This window comes from Scylla paramamosain, chromosome 18 (assembly GCF_035594125.1).
Source record: "Scylla paramamosain isolate STU-SP2022 chromosome 18, ASM3559412v1, whole genome shotgun sequence".
Taxonomy (NCBI): domain Eukaryota; kingdom Metazoa; phylum Arthropoda; class Malacostraca; order Decapoda; family Portunidae; genus Scylla; species Scylla paramamosain.
The window spans coordinates 18,415,252-18,432,149 of NC_087168.1; the positions used below are offsets into that span (position 1 = coordinate 18,415,252).

At 39.9% G+C, this 16,898-nt stretch overlaps 1 protein-coding gene across 1 annotated transcript in view; it reads right to left on the bottom strand.

Moving 5' to 3' along the window:
• The window catches only part of LOC135109234 (furin-like protease 1, isoforms 1/1-X/2), a 49,403-nt gene that overhangs the window by 13,030 nt on the left and 19,475 nt on the right, over window positions 1-16,898 (bottom strand). The window contains exons 5-14 of the mRNA XM_064020464.1: window positions 16,354-16,526; window positions 15,513-15,636; window positions 14,556-14,740; window positions 13,695-13,813; window positions 12,364-12,471; window positions 11,877-11,964; window positions 11,266-11,382; window positions 10,340-10,433; window positions 6,990-7,400; window positions 4,790-5,086 (exon numbers count right to left, since the gene is read on the bottom strand). Coding sequence (XP_063876534.1) covers window positions 4,790-5,086; window positions 6,990-7,400; window positions 10,340-10,433; window positions 11,266-11,382; window positions 11,877-11,964; window positions 12,364-12,471; window positions 13,695-13,813; window positions 14,556-14,740; window positions 15,513-15,636; window positions 16,354-16,526 — 1,716 coding nt within the window. The remainder of the gene's footprint in view (window positions 1-4,789; window positions 5,087-6,989; window positions 7,401-10,339; window positions 10,434-11,265; window positions 11,383-11,876; window positions 11,965-12,363; window positions 12,472-13,694; window positions 13,814-14,555; window positions 14,741-15,512; window positions 15,637-16,353; window positions 16,527-16,898) is intronic.

The window sequence follows — 16,898 nt, forward strand, 5'->3', positions numbered from 1 at the left end:
TGAAACAAGAGAACATAACACTCTCTCTCTCTCTCTCTCTCTCTCTCTCTCTCTCTCTCTCTCACTAAACACATCTATAACTAAATGTTTATACACCAATATTTTCACTGAGTTTCCATCCAGTTCAGTGTACCCAATTTTTCATGTTTTGATTGTGTACCAGCGGAATTAATCTTTTTCTCCAGTGAAGCAAAATATCAAAGCACCACCTAAACCTGTAAATCTATTAATACCTATAACTTAGAGAGAGAATATGATATTAATTGGGCAGAAATATATAGGAAATTCAACTAACATAAATGTTAAGTCGACTTCAGAATTCTGACTCAATTTGTTTTTCCTGCACTGTATTTTTTTTTTTTTTACTTCACTCTTACAGGAATAAATATATACTGTGCCCAAATGAGTCAATTGTAATACCTTTCTTCGGAGGAACAAGAACATGACAGAAAATTAAATAAGAAATTTTGATGTGTTTTGTTTTCTACACTTATTTGGAGTGATTGTTTTTCTTAGTGTCTCATCAGTATTGATGAGAATCCAAATGAGTTGATTATAAAACATTTCATATTTTCCATGACAAAAAATTACTTAAGAATTCCAACTTACATTTTTCTACACTGTAGCACTTTTTTTCACTTAATCTCCATAACCACTGATATGTGTCTGAGAGAGTCACCTATGATACAGTTCACATGAGTTCTGGCATACAAATATTGATATTCATGGCTTCGTACTAAAATTATTTTCCTTATGACAATCCTATAGCTTTTTCCCTTTGTTATTTTCATCATGGTACTTCCAACTATTTCATTCCAGCATTTTTTTTTCCTCAGAGCACTCAAGATATTTTCTACATCATTTTTTCATGCCACTCCCAAATATTATTACTGCACCTCCACTGGTGAACAGTAACTATTGAACCTACATGAAACAGACACAACACTGAAAAAAAAAACTCAATTATGAAGGCATACACTGATCTGGAATCATGCACACTAGAAAAAAAAAAAAAAAAGACACTTTTTCCCCTACACTGCAAGACACACACACACACACACACACACACCCGCATCTTCACCTTTTTCTTTTGTTGACCTTCAACGCACCATCACTCTGGCAACAGACTAAAATTAATATCTAGGTACATGAAAGGCTTAATACTACAAATCAAAACAAGTGGTCAAAATATTCCACATTCCCCTTTAAACAAGAGAACCTCCAATACCGAGACGCCAGTCAACTAATAAACAGTTTTGCGCCAACTCAGGTAACTTGCCACAACTTTGTGAATTCCACTAAACGCAACACAGAAGAAAAGAGAAAATGACGTAACTAATGATTGAAATTTTAAAAAACAAACACACTTATACTACACGCATAACATGGACACCTGCTAACAATGGGGAAGGAAAGGTATTAATAATGCTAATCTCTCTTTCCCCGATTAAACAAGTCCCTGTGAAACAGAAAACAATCACAGAAAACTTAACTATGAAAAATGAACCTTACTAAACAACTTAAAAACCTTCACTACTTGTACACTAATCCTTAAAAAAACGTCACGATAATAATAATAGCAATAGAAAACAAAACTAATAATGGTAATAACAATGACAACAATGATAACAAAAGAAGCTAGATGCAACACAAAAAATGTAAAATTTGAAAAGCTGGACTCATAATAATAATAAATAAACACCTAACACCTATACCACTCACCATAACTTATTTCCACTCACCCCAGGCTTCTCTGTTGCCGGCCTAAGGAGACAATTTAGAACCTACAGAAATAACACCACTTGAACTGAGCAAAAAATCCAAAGTGAGAGAGAACCTTGAGCTGTCTTCTCCTCTCCAGTGTGAGGAGCAAATCTGGAATGTCTATGGAGGGTCAGAATGACTTCATATGGACCTCTAGGGGGAAGAATGAGGTAATAATAATGTTTCTTTTTTCTATTTTTTTTCTCTTTCTCTCCAACAATTGAGGGTATTTTTTTTTATGAAGCTAAGGCTTTTTTTTTTTTAGATCACAAACTAAGGTGAATTTTTATCTTTTTTTTTTTTTTTATCATTTAGAATTTTAAAACAACGAGAATTCAAAATGATCCATAATATACAGAACAAGTAATACTATTTCTTAAAGATAAACGAATAAATAAATGAGTAAGATGATAGATTAAAAAGGTGTAAAGGAGTATTGTATAATTCACATTCTCTATTGATAAATGATGATAAAACATTTCAACTTAACTAACGAGACATAACACGACCATAGGAGCTTATTGGAAACCCTCCAATGGCTGGACAGAAAGAGAAAACACTAAGTGGTATCTGAGAACATCTGTTGTATCTGAGGTTTGTCACATTTTGTCCTAATGGGAAGTTAATGTATATGCCTTTGTGGCAAGAGAGGTAAAAGTGCATGAATTAACAGTGTCATGATAGACTATTGCAGATATATAATGAACAAACTCACAACTCAACTATAATAGTAATCTTCCAGCAGAGTCGCTTCTGTATAACACTAAATGCTACTTGAAAAAATCTTGTACAACTTATTGTCTAAAAAAATATGCCCCTTCTATTTACAGTAAAAGTATAGCCACCCCTTCTTGTTGGCCTGAGGAAAACACATCTCACTCAACTCACTCACTCACTCAGTCATTCACACACACATTCAAAATGCAAAAAACACTTTCCCTTTTCTTTCAGTAACACTTACGGTGAAACAAAAAAAAGAAAAACGATAAACAAAAATAACACAGTATAACATTAAAAACTCAAAAAAACGTCTTTGGTTACACACGAGGTATCAAAAACTTGCAGCCACATGATCCTTCCACACCACAGAATCTCAAAAATTTGGAAAAAAAATTGAGTGTGAAATGAACAGCAATAAGAGCCAATCACTACATCACTGCTTGCCGAGGAGCCATAATGTGATCTGATCTGGTTTTAAGACCGCCAAGAGGGATTTGAATCTTGAAGAATGTTTCAGTATCAAACTTCCTCCCAAGATATAAAAACAGCCAGATGGAATTTGTTAAAGGAAGGAAGTTTCTGAAAATATCATTTAGAAACATTCCAATTTTCTACTTATGATTCTACTTTCTCTCTTTCTCTCTGTCTCTTATACACACACACATACACACACACACACACACACAAACACACACACACACACGAGTGCCAAGCAGATTCACCCAAAATACTCATGAGACAATGATGAAAATACTCTGTGATGCCAAGTGAATATTTACATCTGGGCCCCAGTTGTGGCAAACCTCTGCGGGAGAAAGACTCAGTAAACTGCCTCTGTGCTATAACATGTGCTCAGCAGGCTGCCATCTTCTTCCTGAGACTGACTGCAATGTGGCAAGACCCTGAAGGCCGTACAAACACACACACAGATGCCCCTTGGAACTTACATAACAAATACTCAACTCCTGCCTATTGCAACCCCTGCTCTTTCTCTCTCACTCTCACTTGCTTTCTCTCTCTCTCTGGAAGACATGAGCACTACTGATCTAAGCCATCAATATGCCACCGCTTCATTCTTCCCTAACACTACCTGTGCCACTGTGCTACACACTCTCATATACACACACATATAGTTACACACACATGCATGCACACAAGCACACACACACACACATACACACACACACACACACACACACACACACACACACACACACACAGATAAACATATATACACACATTGCAAATTCAAAACTAGCTGGCTGCCTTTTTTCCCTCTTCATGTTCAGTTCACGCTCCTTCCTCTTCCTACAAATCACAGCAGCCAAGTCCCCCATGAGGCATCGTGGACCCAAGGCAGGGACACTGTGCGGGGTTGGGCATCTCGCCACATGTTGTGGGGAGAGGCATAAAATGACTAAAAAATAAGCTGTGTAAAATGAAGGAATTCTGTACAATTCTGGCGGTGCTCCACACTTGTGACAAACACCTTGCTATGAACTTGGTCTGGCTGGTCAGGCAACAGCAGCAGCAGCAGTGGCAGCAGCACAGAAATGCTCAAGGCAGCATAAAGATACGTTCAAGGTTTGTAGAGTATAAATTAGTATAAAATGCCAAAGGCACTATATGAAAAATAACACTTAAAGAGAGAAAGTAGACTGTACAACACTGTAAAATTTTTACATAAAAAGAGATGGAGGGGTTCACCTTGACTGTAGTAAAAACACAGAACTATATATATTTATCTGAAGAGGTAATTTTGATATATCAAGTGCTCACACTTCAAGTTGTTACTTTCAATGCCTTCTATGTGACCAAGTAGTTTTTTGGTTCTTGGTGGAACAAAAGTATGACTAAAGATGCTGTGGTGCTGTGGAGACCAGCAGCCGTGTGGTGCTGGTCAGGCCAATGGTGCTGTGAAGCCATCCAGACCAATGGCATTGTGGTTCTATCTGGACCAATGGTAGTGTGGCACAATATGGACCAAAGGTAATGTGGCACAATATTGGACCAATGACACTGCAGTCTTGTCCAAACCAAAGGCAGTATCCATCATACATGAGCTAAAACCCTCAGACCCAGAAGTTAAAAATCTCTACCTATAAACCCTGACACTAACTGCACCCATCTATACTGCCCCGACAGCTTAACAAGACCTGCACAGAGCCTCCGCCCACCGCGCTACTGTAGCACTCAGTTAACCTAGGCTGGGATGGGCAGCGGGAGGCTTTCTTGTTGAGGCTGGGCTGGGGCAGGAAGAGAGCACCCAACACCAAATGAATCACCACCACCACAAGGCACAAACCTAAGCAAGCCCCCACAGCTGAGCTGCGCAGACACCCCTTGGGGAGCACCTTCTCCAGGGGTACTGGTTGGGGGGGGATGGCGAGATGCGGTGCGGCGGAGGACAAGGACGGGTAGCCGGTCATGTGGGTGTCTGGGTCACGTGTCTCTGTCTTCCCCTCAGTGGTATCGACAACGTGGTGCATTGCAGGATCGCTCTGGGAGTGCTGCTGTTCCCCAACAAGGGGTGGCACTTCCTGGCCTGGCTCAGTCTCAGTGCCGTACATTGTGATGCTCCATTCCTTCATTCCGGCCTTGCCTGCAACACCAACAGGGTTTAGTATGTGTGGGTGACCTGTACATCATGCACATCATGGGTGAATTATACTGAAAATTATGGATAAAGAACTTGGTAAAGTGTAAATATGTTTGGTAGTTGAGGATCATTCAGGTCATAATACAGAATGGCAACATATAAAATGAGACAAATTATAGTATTTTGAGAGGGAAGGAAGGGAAGGTGAGAGGAACATGTAAAGAATCTTCTGCCACAGCCACCTTCAGGAGTTCCTGGAATGAGATCAGGATAAAGATGGACACTCAGACAGATGCAAGGACAGACAAGTAGATGTTTATGATAGACAAGAGAATAGATATATCAAGCATGTGTGACTGGAATAACAATGTAAATAAAAAGGCTGCAATATATGGTTGAGTTTTGGTGAAGGAGATGCAGATAAAGATTCTGGCAAACTGTAAATAAAAGATGGTAGAAATTAAGAATAAGTTAAGATCTGCCTAGCAACTGGAACTTCAAATAATACAACTTATAATGGTTATTCAATTGAATAATTACCTACTTCAAAGTAAAACATAAAATAAAGGAGACTACTGAAGCACAAAAGACAAGCACATCAGATAATTTATGATGCAGCTTCTAATGGTTATTTGAGTGACTGAGTTTTTAATGTAAAGTCACTTAACGTAAAATATAGAATAAAGAAGAATCTACCGAGAAAAAAAAAAAAAAGGGCATATTAGATTATTTCTGAAGTCCAAATAAACATTTCTAAGGAAATTAGTATAATTATCAAGATAAGGTGTGTTCTGATGGGTAGTTCAGACACTGTCAGTTCTTCTATCTCATGAGATGCTTTTGGAATAAGTAAGCCTTAAAGTAATTGATATTTTCTTCTATAACAGCGCTATTCACATAAATACACACTGCTACCAAAACAAACATGAAAAGAACCCCACAGAGAGTATCTCATCACGTTTTCCTCCTAACTATGTATAACCCCACACTGAGAACAAGCAACTGCAAAAAAAAAAATCAAATAAACAAATAAAGCCTACATTAACTTATTCAAGTGATACTATTTGCCACATTCCATCACAGATTTTTCAGCCAAAAAGCAGCATCACCAAATGTGCATCCTTCATGGAGACATGGACCTCAAGCCTCAAACACAAGGAGGCTGGGGCAGGGAAGGGACGGGAAGGAACACACAAGGGAGGCTGAATCAGGGGAGGGAAGGGAAGGGAACGGTCACACATGCATGGGTCAAAAGCAATTATTATCAACAAGGGAACATTTCAATAAATAAAAAGGAAAAGTTTTATGGATACCAAATTTTAAGCAAAAGGAATCATTGGGTGTTCAATTCAGTTTTTTGTTGTGTTTTCTTCCATGGTAGTTTAAGACTCTCAATCCAAGAGGTGCATGGCATGTGGAAGCCACTCAGTCAGTAATTCCTGCTTAAAAATGAAGCAAATCAAGCAATACATTCACTGGAGTCAAAAAAGAAAAATGTGTACCCGTTTGTCATGCATTTCTGAGCCTGTAATGAAAAATCAATCACAGAAACATTATTAAAAAGGGTAAAAAAAACAGCAACAAAAGACATTCAGAAAAAAACATTCCAGCATTCTCTCCTCACATTTATGGAAACTGGAATTAAAAAAAAAAAAACAGACATGCAGCCCCTTAAAAAAATAAGTAAATAAATAAACAAACAAACAAATAAAAAATAAGACAGGATAAATGTGCAGCAAACAAGGCAGGATTTGCTTCATTCCCAAACACAGGCTGGCAGAGTGAACAGTAGGTATGCTTTGAGCCTTAAAACATGTCCCATCCACATGCAGGACATGGAGGCATGTTGCAGGCAAAACACACAGGACACAGCAGGAGTGATAGGAACATCCACTGGTCTATTTACCCTTGTGGTGTGAGTTGTCGCGGTGATTTGGTGGGCGCATGGGGGCAGGGAGGGAGCCTTGTGGTGGGTTGTGAGGGTATTGTTGGGGGATACTGTATTGGGGGTATTTGTGAATGGAGTATGGGTGCCAAGGTGTGGATGTGGTGGCAGAGGTGGTGGGGGAAGTGGTAGTAGTGGTAGTGGTGGTGCTTGTGGTGGTGGTAGTGGTGGTAGTAGTGGAGGGAGGGGTGATAGGGTGGTTCCTCCTGTAGGGGAAAGGTACAGAAGAGCCACCACCTCCCCTCCGGCCCACCACGCCACCACCACCACTGCCACCACCACGGTTTCTCCGCGCTCCTCGTGCCTGCCACGTGTCATAGTTAGTTCTGGTGCCATAAAAGATCAGTTGCCACCCCTCCAGCAAGGTGGATCCTACAGGGCAGCCGTTCAGCAGCAGGTCAGCAGGTCAGCAGCAGCAGCAGCAGCAGCAGCAGCGGACAAGAAGGTGGTGTGGAAAGGGGGTGAAAGGAGGGGCAGTGCAATTAGCTACACTATCAGGTTACTCTCACAACAATAAATTCCCAGTGTTTTTTTTTGTTTTTGTTTTTAAATATACATACATACTATGCACAAAAGACAAGTAAAGTAGCTGTAGTGATCCACCACCACTACCACCACCATGAGCAGTGTACAATGACAGTCCTCAGCCCATTCCTCACACCAGAAGGAAATGTTAAAAAAGTAAAGATAAAAACAGCCACAGCCCTTCACACAGCACTCCAATATACTTTCTTGAACAGCCACAGAACTAATGGTGAGATGGGATCTAACTCTTTGTACATGCTACCACAAAAAAATAAATAGATAAATAAAAAAATAAATAAACTGCATATGCTGCTATTTTCTATCTTTTTTGCTTCTTTTCACAATTACTTCCTAACTTCTGCTGTGTTTACAGACCTCTTCTTTATGGTTAGCACTCAGCCTGTGTTTCATCATCACCCAAACAAGAGAGGCACACAGCTCTCTACCTAGCAACCACAACCTCTCTCTCTCTCTCTCTCTCTCTCTCTCTCTCTCTCTCTCTCTCTCTCTCTCTCTCTCTCTCTCTCTCTCTCTCTCTCTCTCTCCCTCTCTGGTGCCGTACATACAGCACTAGTTGTCACAGATACACATCTCTCTATCTAGCAACCACAACCTCTCTCTCTCTCTCTCTCTCTCGGTTCACCACAGCACTCATTGCTGTCTGCACGTCTTTCATTAATTAGTAACAACAATGAGACATCTTTCATTGCTCTACAGCCACTTTCAAATGCTATATTGGCTAGAAACTGCAAAATCAATTGCTTTTAATACCCTTCTCTCTTGTAGATACTTATAGTGCTGTGAACTGTTGTATATTGCAGTGGAAGTGTTAATCAGTAATGTATCCTTCTGTATTTGAGATGCTTATTTATATTCCAGTTTTTCACATTGTGTTATCTCTATAAAATAAGAATCCTATACTGACCAGCTTTACCAACACACATTCAATAACTCTATGGTGTTCTATGATCCTGTTTTTGTAGCACCTTATGGCTAAACAATCAATCAATCAATCAGTTCTTCCCTCTACTGTGTTCTGTGTGGCAGCAATAGTTGGGGGAAAAAAGTAAGAAAAGTCACACACATGAGACTCGGTGAATAAAAAGTGGGAAAAAAAGCATAAGTGAGAGGAGAAAAAACAAGACTGTGGAGATGTCAAAAATTGAGCAGCTAAGGGAAAAAAAAAGTTATCATACAAGGTGCAAACTGATATCAAAGTATAGAATGGTCATCATAAGCCAGTAGTATAAATATAAATATCTCAAATGTAGGTGGAATTATGCAAATAGAGTAGAAATATTGTACAGTAGTATAGTAATGGTAGTAGTGGTGGTGGTGGTAGTAGTAGTAGTAGTAGTAGTAGTAGTAGTAGTAGTAGTAGTAGTAGTAGTAGTAATATATGAAGTAGTAGTAGGAGTAGTAATCTATGTAGTAGTAGTGGTAGTAGTAGTAGCAGCAGCAGCAGTAGTACAAAAGTGTCAATAGCAGAGTAATCACAAATATATTAAGAGGTAAAAAGCTAGGAATACAATATAAAGTTCAACAAAACATGATAAGAGTCTTAATGATTAGCAACCATATGATGATTTTCATAGAACAAAGCATTTTCTGCATGTGAGGAATAATGATGATAATAACAGTCATAATTCACCTGTTTGTAATGACAGACTAAAGTTCACAATTCCCAAAAACTACAGTAAGTGCTTCATTTACTGTAAGAACCAAAGATTAAAAAATATTTCATAGTAATACATTTGCTTTATTTTCATCAGTACTTCAACATGATACAGAGCACATGAGCCATTCGAGGCCTAACAAAGTTTCAAGACTTCTCCAAATCTGAATAATCCTTTTGATCCTTTCCTTTAGGTATTGGCACTTACATAGGCCTTTTTTTTTTTTCTCTAAATTTTGTAGCCCTTGGCCACAGCTCCAATAACAGAGCCTCATAAATATATCTATTCTCATGTTTCCCTTGGAGCATCATTGAAACGCTGAAATATTGATCTGAATAAATCTTACCCAAGTAAACCCCCATGGCTGGAGATTGAACCCCTGCCATGGAGTTCAGAATGAACAACTGTCAGAAACCAAGTTAATTTTTGGCAGTCTTTATGTCTTTTGGTCACTAAATGTGTTCAAATATTACATGGCCTCTAAACAATGAATGCCAAATTGTACCAAGTGATGTTCTGTTGACCTATGCTGTATGTATTAAAAGTAATTTCCTGAACACAATATGTAGGCAGACGTGAGTAAGATGCAGATGAGTGTAAGCAAACACATGAGGAGTATTACCACGTCACACACACAACACTTACACTAGCCTGCTCATGCACGTCCATTGAGGGACCTTTTGGCTGAAAAACTCATCAACAGGAGCTTTCTAACCCAGTCCATCAAAAGCTTAGTTAGTGACTCAACTCGCCACTTAAAAATCTATATAAGAAACAAAAGATGAGGGATCAGGGAGAGACATTAACTCCCTGGGAAGATTATCTGTAATACTAATCAAAAACTGTGTGTGTCTGACTTTACTTCTTAAGGCCTCAAGATACGTGAGATCTACAAATGTGCATTCCTTACATATACTTTTAATATGCTACCACAACCACTACATCTATCATTCCTACCACCACTACTAACACTACTACCACCATCCCCCATCACCTGAACCATGAACCATCACCACTAACATTCCTCCCAGCAATTCCACTCCCACCACCACCACCACCACCACCACCACCACCACCACCACCAGTAGCAATGCCACAGCCACAACGTACCCGTGGTGAAGAAATGTCCGTTGTTGTGCACCTCCAGGATCCACTTGCCCAGCGGCCGCTCACCCCACATGTGCACCGTCATGAAGGGCCACGACTGCCGGTAAAGGGGGAGTCAGTGTTGCTGCTGCTCAGAACTTTGGAAATTTAGACTCGCATTGCGGCATGGTTAACTGTTGTCATTTTTTTGCTGCTTAGGGGTTTGGAAGTTTATAAGACTTATAATTAAGACAAACTATAGTAATTCTTTATACCAAGGGTCATAATTTTTGCTGCTTGGGGCTCTGGAAGTTTAAGACCCATAATTAAGAGAAACTATAGTAATTTTTCTATACCAAGGCTAATATTTCTTTTAACAAATGCTGAGTCTCTTAGTGTGTAAAACAAATATGGGGAAGATACATGTATATACCAAGACTGTCTCTCCAAAATAAGGATAGCCAAGACAAGGCACACAATTTTTATGTTCATATTCATTCACACTTAGTCTATCCAATTAAGGTTTTTTTATGATAAGTGACAGTGGTGCTGGTGTTACTTTCATTGGTCACTGCATGGATGATTTAAGGTCATCCATCTATATATCTATTACTATGATGCCTGATCCTTTACAAGTGAAAGTGATGCAGCTGTTGCTTTAATTGCTTACTATATAGAAAATGGAAGGTTACCTATTTATCTATTAATATGATGCCTGATCCTTTATGATATGTTAAAGCACTGAATTTGTTACTTCTATTGCTTACTGTACAGAAAGTGTTGCTCCTGTCACTTTTATTGCTATCTATCTGTCTATCTATCTATTTGATGTCTCACTTCTTAAGAGTGTCCACCAAGACAATACTTTAGAAATACATCGATTAGATTGAGCACATTACATTAAAAAAGATCTTAGGGGGAAAACAAGAGGCTAAAGACAAAAGTCTCACGTGGAAGCCAGTATGTGAACTGTCATGGGGACGCTGGGCCAGGAGGGTTGACTTAGTGCCAGCTGGGGACGCCAAGTAAATCTCAATGTCACCACGGCGGTCGGCAGAGAGGGACACCTGTGAGGAAGAGAGAACCGTTGAGAACCATCACACATCAACCACGAGATAGGAGAAAAGGATACAGGGCCCAAACTCAGAAATGCTTCGCTCTCTCACCATGACTATTTTCAAAGACCACAGATATGATTAGTCGCGTTCTCAAGACTGTTTCTCCTCTTAATATTGTAGAAATTTTGTCAATCTATAACTAAAACTGTAAAAACATCCTTAAAAACCAAAGTAACTTCAACTAGAGCCTTTTTTGAAATGCTTCGCTCTCTCATTATGACCATTTTCAAAAGCCACAGAGATGATTAGCAGGGTTCTCAAAACTATTTCTCTTATAGATAATGTACAAAATCTTGTTAATCTGTCACTCAAACTGTAAAAACACCCTTTAAAATTGCATGTAGCTTCAACTAGAGCCTTTTGAAAGTGGCCCTAGAAGTGTTTCAAGATACAGTCCAGTCTTGGTCAAACTGCAAGGCAGGGACACATCAAGCAACACAAACCTTTGCTTGCACGTGCTCTAGGAAGTTCACTCCTGGACAGTCAGTGACATCAAGCTCCAGGGACACATAACTCTTCTGGGGGATCAGTCTGGTGGGTGGGAGAAAGAGGACTGTTTAAACTCTCTCTCTCTCTCTCTCTCTCTCTCTCTCTCTCTCTCTCTCTCTCTCTCTCTCTCTCTCTCTCTCTCTCTCTCTCTCTCTCTCTTCACTCTCTCTCTCTATCAGTTTTCATGCTTTGACTAAAATAGCTTCTTCTTAAGCTTAATAAATAGTCTAAAGCAAGTTTAGAATACAATTGGTTAGTAATAGGCAGTTGTGAGATTTGAACTCTAGGCAGAACACTCACTGAAAGTAACCCAAGTCTGACAGCAAAGGTAAGAATTTTTTGTTGGCCTTGATTGCTCTGACTGTCCAACACCATGGCAAGAATTAAATTTGGTGAGCCTTGATATTCCCATCACTACAAAAGCTCTCCCTAGGTACTCACTTATCCAGATGAGGCGCCTCCACATCACAGGAGCGCTGGGCCGGCACGCTGGTCCAGTTCCGGGCAAGCTTCACCATTGCATAGGAGTCCAGCAAGCCGTAGCCAAACCTTAAAGGGATAGAAAGTGGGTATTATAATCTTGCCTGAATTTGTATGCTATTCACCTGTGTCATTATTAGTAGTGGGTGCAGTTGTGGTCAGGATCCAAATAAACTTATCCTCCTGCACATAGGCATTTTAAGGCATTATTTAGCCATGGTGTCAAATTCAAGTGTTGCCTGGCAACAGATACAATGGCCAGGCTGGGTGAGTAACCATAGCGGGAAAACACCATATCCACACACTCCACATTACTTTAAGTTATGCAATACAATCTGAATGTATTCACTGTCAAAGTCTCAGAGGAAAACTGCATGTGATTGACTAGCAATCGGCTGATTTGCTGTTGGCCTCACTTCCCATTCCCCACCCAGGCAGGCAATGCATGGTGCCATGCAGCCTATTATTTCATTTATTGTTCATTATATCTATACTATGACTAATATTTATCGGTAAATCACCTTTTCATTGTCATCACAGTAAACCTCTAAGACTTACAAAATTATAACTGAATAATTCACAACTTCACCAATGGACATGCAGGTCTACTCATTCTGCCATGCCTGCCTGGTCCAGCCATTGCATCTGTTGCCCTGCCACACTTGTATTTCATGCAACTACTAAATAATGCCTCAAAATATATAAGTGCATACAATATTTTCAACTTAGATTAACCTGTACTTTCACCTGTAGCAATATCTGCAGAAACTCATGTTACACCCTTTATAATGTGACTGTCAGTAGATAAAAAGACTTGGATTGAAGAATGAATGCAATGCACAGTATAATGAGTGTGGCAGGCTACAACACACATGATCATAACTTTCTTACATTACAGTTACTATTCTATCCTTAGCAACACTATTGAATTTCAACATTATCTCAATTAATGTTATCACTGCTTTTATTAACTTGTCCATTTATCAACTAGTCAGTCAAACTTTTCATTCATCCACTAATTAATCCTTAAAACCATCCAGGATAGAACAAAACACAATCAGTTCAAGCTTCAAAAAGTTAATTTAAAAAAGAGACAGGAAAGAACTAGTCCTCAAAGAGAGTGGTAGATGAATGGAATGGACTCAGTAATCATTAGGGAGCTTTATGAATGAGGAAGATAGCTGGTGGTACATTTCATACAGGGACTATCTTCTTGCAGCTTCCCTTATTTTCTTATGTTCCAGTCCAGCCATCAGTCTATCCCCCAGTCTGCTGACCCAGCCTGTGCTCACCTGTGTGACACGTGCCGCCCCACTCCATTGATCTGCCAGTCGGGCGCCTCAAGGTTCTCTGGCCGTGCCGTCCGCACCACGATGTGCTGCATGTCCCTCCAGGTGATGTCTCTGTTCACCTGCATGAGGGAAACACTTATTATACTTGTACTGCCATTTCTTTCCCTTTTCATTGAGGGAAGGCGAGGCTAAGAGTGTGAATAATGTGTGTGTGTGTGTGTGTGTGTGTGTTCATGTGCATGTGGGAAAGACACTTATGATGCCTGTAATATTATGAATACTGTCTCTTCCCTTTCCCAATTGGGACCAACTGGATTAAGAGTGTGAACGATGTGTGTATGTGTGAGTGTGTATATTCATGTGCATGATGGAAAGACACTTCTAACACCTGTAGTATTATGGAAAGTATTAATTTCCTACAGCACAAAAGCAGGTACTGTTATAGTGACCAAAAGGGAAAAATTGGAGCCAGGAGCACACCACATCACTTACACACTTATCCCTGTCAGCCATGGTGGAAAAGAACAGGCAAAAAAAAAAAAAAAAAAAAAAAGAATAAATATAAATAAATAAATAAATAAATAAATAAAATAAATAAATAAATAGATAAATAAAAATAAATAAATAAAAATGAATAAATAAATAAAAATGAAAATACATAAATAAAATAAAATAAAATAAAACAAAAATAAATAAATAACTAAATAAAACAAAACAAGAATTAGTAAAATACTTTCTCATCCACTCAGTCTGCAAGAAACAATGGCCTTAATATACATCACAACCCTCCAGCTGATATGAAAGACCCTTGTAGAATACCTTACTTGATAATAAACACTAACTAGGGCCCCACACACTCACCTGGAGAGCTAGAGCGCAGATCCCAGCAGCGAGGGGGGCGGAGGCAGAGGTGCCAGTGTGGGAGGTGGTGCAGGAGTGGTGAAGGTCAGTGGTGATGATCTGCCTCTCTCCAAGGGACCCTGAGCTATACGTGGTGGCCAGGGTGGAGCTGCAAGCCTCGGAGTACCAAGGAACCTGCCCCTTCTCTGTTGGTGTTGAGGAAGGAAGGCTGTGTTAGTGGTGCAATGATAAGAGTGTATGTGAAGTGGTGAGGTGGTAGGTGAGGCACAGAAAGAGAGAGAGAGAGAGAGAGAGAGAGAGAGAGAGAGAGAGAGAGAGAGAGAGAGAGAGAGAGAGAGAGAGAGAGAGAGAGAGAGAGAGAGAGAGAGAGAGAGAGAGAGAGAGAGAGAGAGAGAGAGAGAGAGAGAGAGAGAGAGAGAGAGAGAGAGAGAGAGAATGTTTCAAGAGGTGCTCCAGAAAGGATGTGATAATATTTTGAAAGCAAATAAAAAAAAACAAGGGAAAATAGAGGGATGGAGGAGGAGGAGGAGGAGGAATAGAAAAGTCTTTATATAATCCAATAACTTGGTATTAAAAGACAGCACATCCCAGGCAAGTAAACACACCCAGGTAAACAAACACATCCAGTAAGTAAACAAACCCAGGTATGTAAACAACCCCAAGTAAACAAATACACCAGGTAAATAAACAAAACAACCATTTAAATAAACACACACAGGTAAGAGAACACACCCAGATAAGTAAACACACAGGTAAAGGAACAAACAAACCGTAAGTAAACAATACCCAAATAAGTAAACAAACCCAGCTAACTAAACAAACCCAGATAACTTAACAATACCCAGATAACTTAACAAACCCAGATAAATAAACAAACAACCAAATAAGTAAACAACACACGGATAAATAAGTAAACAAACCCAGTAAATAAACAAACCCATTTAAGTAAACACTCACCTGTGGCAGAGGAGATGCTAAGGGTCCAGATGGAGTTGGTGTAGCCGTCACAGTTACAATTGTCCTGATCACGCCCTCCATTACCCGAGGCCCAAATGAAGATGGACCCCTTGCCGCCACGCCCCTGGGGAAAGAGGTGTGTGTCTGAGGGAGTGTGTCTCGGGGAGGGAGTGAGGGGAGAGAGAGGGTGAGGTGGTGAGGATGACAGCAATGGGGAGAAACTTGAGGTGAGGTGGTTGTAATATGAATGATGAAAGGGTGGAGAGGGAATAAGAGGAGGAGGAGGAGGAGGAGGAGGAGGAGGAGAAAGAGATCATGCAACTGCTGCTATTACTACTACTACTATTTCTATACTATTATATCATCAGAGAGAGAGAGAGAGAGAGAGAGAGAGAGAGAGAGAGAGAGAGAGAGAGAGAGAGAGAGAGAGAGAGAGAGAGAGAGAGAGAGAGAGAGAGAGAGAGAGAGAGAGACCACGAAAACTACCACAGCAAAGAAAAAAAAAAACAACAAAACACGAATAACAAGAATAAGCACATGAATAACAAAAACAAGGAGGAAAACAAGAAAATGAATAACAAGGAGGAGGAAAAACCACAACAAATAAGAATAAGAAAGAGAAAGAACAAGAACACAAGATAAGAACGAGGAGGAAGAACAAGAAAAGACGAAAAAAAACAAACAAAACAAGAAAAAAAACAAAAACAATCAATTAAATCTCTAAAACAACAATACAACCCCTAAAAAAAAAAACGAAAAAAGTACATAAACAATATCAAAAACTAATAAACAAACCCTCCACCAAACCCTGTCCCCAACAACATCCAACTTTCAAACTCACAGTCCGGATTCCCTCGACGAAAGCGCGCGTGGCCAGCTGTCCCGGCCCGTCCACCGTCTTGCCATCATCGTCAGGGCCCCAGGAGGCGGAGTAGATGTCGATGTGCTGGGGGTTGAGGGCCAGGGATCGCGCCTCCACTGCATCCGTCACGTCCCCGTCCAGCATACGCACCCCTGTGGATCAGTGGATTAGGGATGGTGGATGATTATAATTCAAGGAGCGATAGAGACTTAGAGGGAAAAGAAAAGAAGGGAAGGGAGAAAAAGACGATTATATTTGAAGGAGAGGGAAGAGAAGAGAAGGGAAGGGAGAAAGAAAAAGACGATTATCCTTGGAGAGGTTGAGTTTGAGGGGAGAGACGAGAAGGGAAGGGAGAAAGAAAAAGGCAAAAGAGAAGGCGAAAAGAAAGAAAGCACAAGACGAAACAAGAAAAGAGAAGACATTGGAAAAAAAGACAAGGGTGACAGGGGCAAGGCAGAGGCAAGAGATGACAAGATAAAGTAAGGTAAGGCAAGAGAAGAGAAGGAGGAGAGAATTAGCTAAGA